General features: G+C 36.1%; 1 protein-coding gene across 1 annotated transcript; it reads left to right on the top strand.

The window, feature by feature from the left end:
* The first annotated feature begins 3525 nt into the window (after window positions 1-3525).
* Window positions 3526-10614, top strand: LOC145737909 (serine protease inhibitor swm-1-like). Its single transcript, XM_081992747.1, has 4 exons — window positions 3526-3716; window positions 3768-3934; window positions 10174-10345; window positions 10397-10614. The coding sequence occupies exons 1-4, from the start codon at window positions 3647-3649 to the stop codon at window positions 10561-10563; spliced, it is 576 nt and encodes a 191-aa protein (XP_081848873.1). The 5' UTR covers window positions 3526-3646; the 3' UTR covers window positions 10564-10614.
* The last annotated feature ends 322 nt before the right edge of the window (window positions 10615-10936 follow it).

Raw genomic sequence — 10936 nt, 5'->3', positions numbered from 1 at the left:
TTCTCTCTGATTGTACTGGTTTTTTCAGGTTATTGGATAGGAAATTTAATGAGGATTCCAAAATTGTGCTTAAAACAGTTATTATCTTACTCCAAGTGGGTTTTACAAGCGATTTTAACCCTGACTGTCCTTGAAAACTGTCTTTTTGACAGTTCAACTGTTTACACCACTTTTATCCCTGACTGTACTTAATTTTTTCGTGTTTTTTTTTATGTCGTTAGATAGGAAATTTTATGAGGATTCCAAAAATGTGCTTAAAACAGTAATTTTCGTACTCCAAGTGAGTTTTATAAGTGATTTTGACCCTGACTGTCCTTGAAAACTGTCTTTTTGGCAGTTCAAATTTTGACACCACTTTTATCCCTGACTGTACTTCATTTTGTAGTATTTTTTTATGTCATTGGATAGGAAATTTAATGAGGAATCCAAAAATGTGCTTAAAACAGTTATTTTTCGTACTTCAAGTGGGTTTTACAAGCGATTTTGTCACTGACTGTCTTTGAAAACTGTGTTTTTGGCAGTTTAACTTTTCACACCACTTTTATCCCTGACTGTACTTGATTTTTTAGTGTTTTTTTATGTCATTGGATAGGAAATTTAACGAGGATTCCAAAAATGTGCTTAAAACACTTATTTTCGTATTCCAAGTGGGTTTAACAAGCGATTTTGACCCTGACTGTCCTTGAAAACTGTCTTTTTGACAGTTCAACTGTTTACACCACTTTTATCCCTGACTGTACTTCATTTTTTCGTGTTTTTTTTTATGTCGTTAGATAGGAAATTTTATGAGGATTCCAAAAATGTGCTTAAAACAGTCATTTTCGTACTCCAAGTGAGTTTTATAAGTGATTTTGACCCTGACTGTCCTTGAAAACTGTCTTTTTGGCAGTTCAAATTTTGACACCACTTTTATCCCTGACTGTACTTCATTTTGTAGTATTTTTTTATGTCATTGGATAGGAAATTTAATGAGGAATCCAAAAATGTGCTTAAAACAGTTATTTTCGTACTCCAAGTGGGTTTTACAAGCGATTTTGTCACTGACTGTCTTTGAAAACTGTCTTTTTGGCAGTTCAACTTTTCACACCACTTTTATCCCTGACTGTACTTGATTTTTTAGTGTTTTTTTATGTCATTGGATAGGAAATTTAACGAGGATTCCAAAAATGTGCTTAAAACACTTATTTTCGTATTCCAAGTGAGTTTTATAAGTGATTTTGACCCTGACTGTCCTTGAAAACTGACTATTTGACAGTTCAAATTTTTACACCACTTTTATCCCTGACTGCTAATTGGTCTCCAAATATACCGAGCGTTCAACAAAAAGTGGACTCTATAAGTTGTTGGCCTGAACACAAGTTGTTGATTTTTGAGAAGACCATAACTCGGTTATTTTTGAGATTTGAGCGACCGGAAAAAAACCATTCAACAGCTTTTGAGGTCCTCTATCCAACGCTACCAAACACTCCAACCGCCAGGATCAAATATATACAGGGTGTTCAAAAAACAAGTATTTTTTTCTTGTTGTCAAGAAGCTGCGACTGGGAAGGTGGTAAGTTTGAATTTCTGCTACCGACAAAAGCGAGCCGTACTAATCAAATATGTATGCAAATTGGTTTAATAAAACCCTTAAATGACCATCCCTTAAAGCGAAACTGCGGCTGGTATACCAAAGAAAGGGGGCACTAGAGAAGGGATGTGTCAATAAGGCCCTTTTACGCAAAGTTGCCAAAGTAGCACACACGCGGTTGTTTTCTCACGGACATTACGGGTTTCGTACAATTTTTACGACCCTGTATCATAATGTCGCTGACGCCATTAATTGTCAGCCCTTTTAACAGTTTATTCGGTCAATTTTACGACTTGCCAGGGCTGTTTGAACGGTTTTCGGGACGGAAAAAGCGTTCGCAACTCCGCCGACCGTAAAACGGTTAATTTGAAATGGAAACAACAAATCATAAATGTTCGCCGTAGGAAACATAGGGGGAGCGGCGTTGCCATCTCGCCGAAACGTACGCGACCGAAGCGGCAACGCCGCCAACCTCGAAATCGTCGCCAGAAAGTCACCAACACAACCCGAAACACACTCAAACCGACTTTAAGCCACTTGCAGCCAAATAACAGATGTCAAATTCAATAAAATTACTCTCTGATGCTTGATTGATATCTGTCAAAAATGACAGCTCGATACCTCAAGCAGTTTCGTAGATATCGCAACTGTAGTCTGTCATCCAAGCCAAACTCACTTTTGACCACAAACGTGACTTTCCCTAATTTCCTGTCAGAGTTGTGCACATGTGACAGCTATCATATTTAGTACAATTACTCTTTGATACTTGAGTGACATTTGTCAAAAATGACAGCTCAATACCTCAAGCAGTTTCAGAGATATGACAACTGTAGGCTGTCATCCAAGCCAAACTCACTTTTGACCACAAACGTGACTTTCCCTAATTTCCTGTCAGAGTTGTGCACATGTGACAGCTATCATATTTAGTACAATTACTCTTTGACACTGGAATGACATCTGTCAAAAATGACAGCTCGTTACCTCTAACAGTTTCGGAGATATAGCAGCTGTAGTCTATCATCCCAGCTAAACTCCACTTTGACCAAAACTACAAATTCCTGTCAGACTTGTGCGCCGGTGACAGCTGTCAAATTTATGTCAATTTTCTCCCTAACTGTACTTGATTTTTTAGTGTTTTTTTTATGTCGTTAGATAGGAAATTTCATGAGGATTCCAAAGATGTGCTTAAAACAGTCATTTTCGTACTCCAAGTGGGTTTTACAGGCAATTTTGTCTCGGATTGTAGTTTCAAACTGTCTTTCTGACAGTTCAAACTTTGACATCACTTTTTTTCCCTGACTGTACTTAATTTCCTGGTGGTTTTTATGTCACTAGATAGGAAATTTAATGAGGATTCCAAAAATGTGCTAAAAACTGTCATTTTACCACTCCAAGTTGGTTTTACAAGCGATTTTGTCCTTGACTGTCTTTTGAAACTGTGTTTCTGACACTTTAAACTTTGACACCACTTTTCTTCCTGACTGTACTCAATTTCCTGGTGTTTTTTATGTCACTAGATAGGACATTTCATGGGGATTCCAAAAATGTTCTTAAAACTGTCATTTTCTGACTCTAAGTGGGTTTTACAAGCGATTTTGTCCTTGACTGTCTTTTCAAACTGTGTTTCTGATACTTTAAACTATGACACCACTTTTCTTCCTGACTGTACTCAATTTCCTGGTGGTGGAAATTTCATGAGGATTCAAAAAATGTGCTTAAAACAGTCATTTTCTCACTCCAAGAGGGTTTTGGAGGCGATTTTGTCCCTGACTGTCTTTTCAAACTGTGTGTCTGACAGTTCAAACTTAAACACCGCTTTACTCACTGATTGTACTGGTTTTTTAAGGTTATTGGATAGGAATTGTTTATTAATCTACCGTTTCGACTTGGCAACACTGTTTCCTGTGCTAGTTTCAATTATACATTCAGGAAATTCTGTTTTTGCAATCACTTACCACAAACAAACTCTTCTTTAAGCGGTAAACAAACCAAAGTGGGATTACCCAATATTATTGCATTTTTTTGTATTTAAACTTGTACACTCAATTCAAAACCAGTAGAACAGCAGAAATCATCATGAAGCACGCAGTTTTCACCGTTTTCCTGGTCTTTGCTGCCATTCTGGTGGTTCATGGACAAACTCCTGGTAAGCGCTAATCAGTGGAAACTGCTTCAAAATTGAAAATTCGTTTTTTAGTTTGCAGCAGATCAAATGAGGTATACAGCACGTGTGGAACAGCCTGCGAAAAGACGTGCACTTCTCAAGAAGGACAAATCTGTATTCAAGTATGCGTAGAGGGATGTTTTTGTAAATCGGGCTACGTTAGGAACAACAACAGAGATTGCATTCGGTTGAGTGAATGTTAATTGACCTAATTTTGTAACAAAATACTTAATACAGAGATTAGATTAGTAAAAGGACAAGTGGGTTTTATAAGCGATTTTCTCCCTGACTGTCCTTAAAAACTGTCTTTTTGGCAGTTCAACATTTTACACCACTTTTCTCCCTAACTGTACTGGATTTTGTAATGTTTTTTTTTATGTCGTTAGATAGGAAATTTAACGAGGATTCCAAAAATGTGCTTAAAACAGTAATTTTCGTACTGCAAGTGGGTTTTATAAGCGATTTTGTCCCTGACTGTCCTTAAAAACTGTCTTTTTGGCAGTTCAAATTTTTACATCACTTTTCTTCCTGACTGTACTTGATTTTTTAATGTTTTTTTAATGTCATTAGATAGGAAATTTAACTAGGATTCCAAAAATGTGCTTAAAACAGTTATTTTACCACTCCAAGTGGGTTTTACAAGCGATTTTGTCCTTGACTGTCCTTTCAAACTGTGTTTCTGACACTTTAAATTTTGACACCACTTTTCTCCCTGACTGTACTCAGTTTCCTGGCGTTTTTTATGTCACTGGATAGGAAGTTTAATGAGGATTCCAAAAATATGCTTAAAACAGTCATTTTCTCACTCCAAGAGGGTTTGACAAGCGATTATGTCCTTGACTGTCATTTCAAACTGTGTTTCTGACACTTTAAATTTTGACACCACTTTTCTTCCTGACTTTACTCAATTTTCTGGTGTTTTTTTATGTCATTAGATACAAAATTTAATGAGGATTCCAAAAATGTTCTTAAAACTGTCATTTTACCACTCCAAGTGGGTTTTACAAGCGATTTTGTCCTTGATTGTCCTTGAAAACTGTCTTTTTGGCAGTTTCAATTTTCACACTACTTTTCTTCCTAACTGTACTTCATTTTGTAGTATTTTTTATGTCCTTGGATCGGAAATTTAACGAGGATTCCAAAAATGTGCTTAAAACAGTAATTTTCGTACTCCAAGTGGGTTTTACAAGCGATTTTGTCCCTGACTGTCCTTGAAAACTGTCTTTTTGGCAGTTCAACTTTTTACACCAATTTTCTCCCTGACTGTACTTGATTTTTGAGTATTTTTTTATGTCATTGGATAGGAAATTTAATGGGGATTCCAAAAATGTGCTTAAAATCGTAGTTTTCTTACTCCAAGTGAGTTTTACAGGCAATTTTGTCTCTTACTGTGCTTTCAAACTGTGTTCCTGGCAGTTAAAAGTTTGACACCGCTGTTCTACCTGACTATACTATATTTTGTAGTGATTTTCTGGTTATTGGATAGGAAATTTAATGAGGATTGCAAAAATGTGCTTAAAACAGTTATTTCCTTACTCCAAGTGGGTTTTACAGGCACTTTCCATTATTTTCAAGTTATTTAGTCAATTCTCGTGATTTTGACATCAATTTTAAGTTTCAACGCAATATTCCAGATTTTCAACTCAATTTACAGTTTTTCAGCCATTTTTTTTTACTTTGAAGTCAATTTGGGTTTCAAAGACAGTACACGTGATTTTGACGTCAAAATTTGTTTTTTAATTAAAATTTAATAATATTTAAGTACATTTTTGGTAATTTTGATGTACATTTTTGGTTTTCATCAAATTTCAGTTTTAAAGTACAATTTCATGACTTTGAACATAATAATCAACTTTTTAAGTCAATTTTCAGTTTCCAATTTAATTTTCCTGATTTATTGACAATTGTTAAGTTATTTTTTAATAATTTTCAAGTCAGTTTTAAGGTTGTAAATCATTAAACATGATTTTAACATCAAAATTTGCTTATCAAGTCAATGTTCAAGTAATTTCTCAATTATTATGTCAATACTCGGAATTTTTACATCAATTTTATATTTCTAATGCACTATACAATATTCTGAAGTCAATTGATAGTTTTCCAGTCAATTTCCATGATTTTGAAGTCAATTTTATGTTTCTAAGACAATACAAGTAAATTTGACGTCAAAATTTGGTTTATAAGTAGACTTTCATTAATTTTAATGTCAATTTTTTGTTTTCAACTCAATTGTCACAATTTTGAAGTCAATTTCCAGTTTCAAAGTAAAATTTTCTGATTTTGAACATAATTTTATTTGTTTTTAATCGTTGGCTCTCCACCTATGACTGTACCATATTTTGTACTGTTTATTGGTTTTTATTTCTGGTTATTGGATAGGAAATTTAATAAGGATTTCAAAAATGTGCTTAAAACAGTCATTTTCTCACTCCAAGTGGGTTTTACAGGCGATTTTGTCCCTGACTGTCCTTGAAAACTGTAATTTTGGCAGTTTCAAATTTAACTACTTTTCTTCCTAACTGTACTTGATTTTGTAGTCTTTTTTTATGTCATTAGATAGGAAATTTAGTGAGGATTCCAAAAAATGTTCTTAAAACTGTCATTTTCTGACTCTAAGTGGATTCTAGAAGCGATTTTGTCCTTGACTGTCCTTTCAAACTGTGTTTCTGACACTTTAAACTTTGACACCACTTTTAACCCTGACTGTACTCAGTTTCCTGGTTTTTTTATGTCACTAGATAGGAAATTTAATGAGGATTCCAAAATTGTGCTTAAAACAGTCATTTTCTCACTCCAAGTGGGTTTTAGAGGCGATTTTGTCTCTGACTGTCTTTTCAAACTGTGTTTCTAGCAGTTCATACTTAAACACCGCTTTTCTCACTAATTGTACTGGTTTTTACAGGTTATTGGATAGGAAATTTAATGAGGATTCCAAAATTGTGCTTAAAACAGTCATTTTCTCACTCCAAGTGGGTTTTAGAGGCGATTTTGTCTCTGACTGTCTTTTCAAACTGTGTTTCTAGCAGTTCATACTTAAACACCGCTTTTCTCACTAATTGTACTGGTTTTTACAGGTTATTGGATAGGAAATTTAATGAGGATTCCAAAAATGTGCTTAAAACAGTCATTTTCTCACTTCAAGAGGGTTTTAGAGGCGATTTTGTCCCTGACTGTCTTTTCAAACTGTGTTTCTGACAGTTCAAGCTTAAACACTGCTTTTTTCACTGATTGTACTCTTTTTTTTTGAGGTTATTAGATAGGAAATTTAATGAGAATTAAGAAACCGAGCGTTCAACAAAAAGTGGACTGTATAAGTTGTTTGCCTGAACACAAGTGGTTAATTTTTGAGAAGACCATAACTCGGTTATTTTAAGGAGTTCAACGACCGGAAAAAAACCATTTGATAGATTTTGAAGCCCTCTACTCAACGCTACCAAACACTCCAACCATCCGAGCCAAATATGTACAGGGTGTCCCAAAAATATAAACCTCATATGGTCTCTTGGTATAGCGTGGTCATGGAATTTTCAAAATGCCATAACTCGGTTATTTTTGGGAGTTCAGCGACCGGAAAACAACCAAAATGTTCCTCATAAAGTCCTCTATTCAACCCTGTAAAGCAACCAAAAATTGGTGTCCAAATATATCGAGCGTTCAACAAAAAGTCGACTGTATAAGTTGTTGGCCTAAACACAAGTTGTTGATTCTTGGGAAGACCATAACTCGGTTATTTTTGAGATTTGAGCGACGGGAAAAAAACAATTGGACAGCTTTTGAAGTCTTCTATCCAACGCTACCAAACACTCCCACCGCCAGGATCAAATATATACAGGGTGTTCAAAAAATAAGATTTTTTTCTTGTTGTCAGGAAGCTGCGACTGGGAAGGTGGTAAGTTTGAATTTCTGCTACCGACAAAAGCGAGCCGTACTAATCAAATATGTATGCAAATTGGTTTAATAAAACCCTTAAATAACCGTCCCTTTAAGCAAAACTGCGGCTGGTATACCAAAGAAAGGGGGCCTAGAGAAGGGATGTGTCAATAAGGCCCTTTTAGGCAAAGTTGCCAAAGTAGCACACACGCGGTTGTTTTCTCACGGACATTACGGGTTTCGTACAATTTTTACGACCCTGTATCATAATGTCGCTGACGCCATTAATTGTCAGCCCTTTTAACAGTTTATTCGGTCAATTTTACGACTTGCCAGGGCTGTTTGAACGGTTTTCGGGACGGAAAAAGCGTTCGCAACTCCGCCGACCGTAAAACGGTTAATTTGAAATGGAAACAACAAATCATAAATGTTCGCCGTAGGAAACATAGGGGGAGCGGCGTTGCCACCTCGCCGAAACGTACGCGACCGAGCGATCGAAACGGCAACGCCGCCAACCTCGGAATCGCCGCCAGAAGTCACCAACACACTCAAACCGACTTTAAGCCACTTGCGGCCAAATGACAGCTGTCAAATTAAGTACAATTACTCTTTGATGCTTGATTGACATCTGTCAAAAATGACAGCTCGATACCTCAAGCAGTTTCGTAGATATCGCAACTGTAGTCTGTCATCCAAGCCAAACTCACTTTTGACCACAAACGTGACTATCCCTAATTTCCTGTCAGAGTTGTGCGCAAGTGACAGTGACATATTTAGTAAAATTACTCTTTGATGCCTGAGTGACATTTGTCAAAAATGACAGCTCAATACCTCAAGCAGTTTCAGAGATATGACAACTGTAGGCTGTCATCCAAGCCAAACTCCCTTTTCACCACAAACATGATTTTCCCTAATTTCCTGTCAGAGTTGTGCGCAAGTGACAGCTGTCAAATTTAGTACAATTACTCTTTGATGCTTGATTGACATCTGTCAAAAATGACAGCTCGATACCTCAAACAGTTTCGGAGATATGACAACTGTAGACTGTCATCCAAGCTAAACTCTCTTTTGTTCACAAACATGACTTTCCCTAATTTCCTGTCAGAGTTGTGCGCAAGTGACAGCTGTCTTATTTAGTAAAATTACTCTTTGACACTTGAATGACATCTGTCAAAAATGACACCTCGTTACCTCAAGCAGTTTCGGAGATATAGCAGCTGTAGTCTATCATCCCAGCTAAACTCCACTTTGACCACAACCCCAAATTCCTGTCAGACTTGTGCGCCGGTGACAGCTGTCAAATTTATGTCAATTTTCTCCCTAACTGTACTTGATTTTTTAGTGTTTTTTTTATGTCGTTAGATAGGAAATTTCATGAGGATTCCAAAGATGTGCTTAAAACAGTCATTTTCGTACTCCAAGTGGGTTTTACAAGCGATTTTAACCCTGACTGTATTTGAAAACTGTCTTTTTGGCAGTTCAAATTTTTACACCACTTTTCTCCCTGACTGTACTTGATTTTTTAGTGTTCTTTTTATGTCGTTAGATAGGAAATTTCATGAGGATTCCAAAAATGTGTTTAAAACATTCGTTTTCTCACTCCAAGTGCGTTTTACAGACAATTTTGTCTCGGATTGTAGTTTCAAACTGTCTTTCTGACAGTTCAAACTTTGACATCACTTTTTTTCCCTGACTGTACTTAATTTCCTGGTGGTTTTTATGTCACTAGATAGGAAATTTAATGAGGATTCCAAAAATGTTCTTAAAACTGTCATTTTCTGACTCTAAGTGGGTTTTACAAGCGATTTTGTCCTTGACTGTCTTTTCAAACTGTGTTTCTGACACTTTAAACTTTGACACCACTTTTCTTCCTGACTGTACTCAATTTTCTGGTGTTTTTTATGTCACTAGATAGGAAATTTAATGAGGATTCCAAAAATGTTCTTAAAACTGTCATTTTCTCACTTCAAGTGGGTTTTACAAGCGATTTTGTGCTTGACTGTCTTTTGAAACTGTGTTTCTGGCAATTCAAACTTTGACATCACTTTTCTTCCTGACTGTACTCAATTTCCTGGTGTTTTTTATGTCACTAGATACGAAATTTAATGATGATTCCAAAAATGTGCTTAAAACTGTCATTTTCTCACTTCAAGTGGGTTTTACAAGCGATTTTGTCCTTGGCTGTCTTTTCAAACTGTGTTTCTGACACTTTAAACTTTGACACCACTTTTCTTCCTGCCTGTACTCAATTTCCTGGTGGTTTTTATGTCACTAGATAGGAAATTTAATGAGGATTCCAAAAATGTGCCTAAAACAGTAATTTTCTCACTCCAAGAGGGTTTTAGAGGCGATTATGCCCCTGACTGTCTTTCCAAACTGTGTTTCTGGCAGTTCAAACTTAAACACCGCTTTTCTCTCTGATTATACTGGTTTTTTCAGGTTATTAGATAGGAATTGTTTATTAATCTACCGTTTCGACTTGGCAACACTGTTTCCTGTTCTGGTTTCAATTATACATTCAGGAAATTCTGTTTTTGCAATCACTCACCACAAACAAACTCTTCTTTAAGCAGTAAACAAACCAAAGTGGGATTACCCAATATTATTGCATTGTTTTTCGTATTTAAACTTGTACTGTCAATTCAAAACCAGTAGAACAGCAGAAATCATCATGAAGCACGCAGTTTTCACCGTTTTCCTGGTTTTTGCTGCCATTCTGGTGGTTCATGGACAAACTACTGGTAAGCGCTAATCAGTGGAAGCTGCTTCAAAATTGAAAATTCGTTTTTTAGTTTGCAGCAGATCAAATGAGGTATACAGCACGTGTGGATCAGCCTGCGAAGACACGTGCACTTCCCAGGGACAACCCTGTATTCTAGTATGTCGACAGGGATGTTTTTGTAAATCGGGCTACGTTAGGAACGACAACAGAGATTGCATTCGGTTAAGTGAATGTTAATTGACTTAATTTTGTAACAAAATACTTAATACAGAGATTAGATTAGAAGTACTCCAAGTGGGTTTCATAAGCGATTTTCTCCCTGACTGTACCTGATTTTTTAGTATTTTTTTATGTCATTAGATAGGAAATTTAATGAGGATTCCAAAAATGTGCTTAAAACAGTCATTTTCGTACTCCAAGTGAGTTTAACAAGCGATTTTGACCCTAACTGTCCTTGAGAACTGTCTTTTTGACAGTTCAACTTTTTACATCACATTTCTCCCTGACTGTACTTGATTTTTTAGTGTTTTTTTTGATGTCGTTAGATAGGAAATTTCATGAGGATTCCAAAAATGTGCTTAAAACAGTTATTTTCGTACTCCAAGTGGGT

This window comes from Ips typographus, linkage group LG14 (assembly GCF_016097725.1).
Source record: "Ips typographus isolate SLU linkage group LG14, UJ_Ityp_2.0, whole genome shotgun sequence".
Classification (NCBI taxonomy): Eukaryota; Metazoa; Arthropoda; class Insecta; order Coleoptera; family Curculionidae; genus Ips; species Ips typographus.
This window is presented reverse-complemented; position numbering and strand designations above follow the sequence as displayed.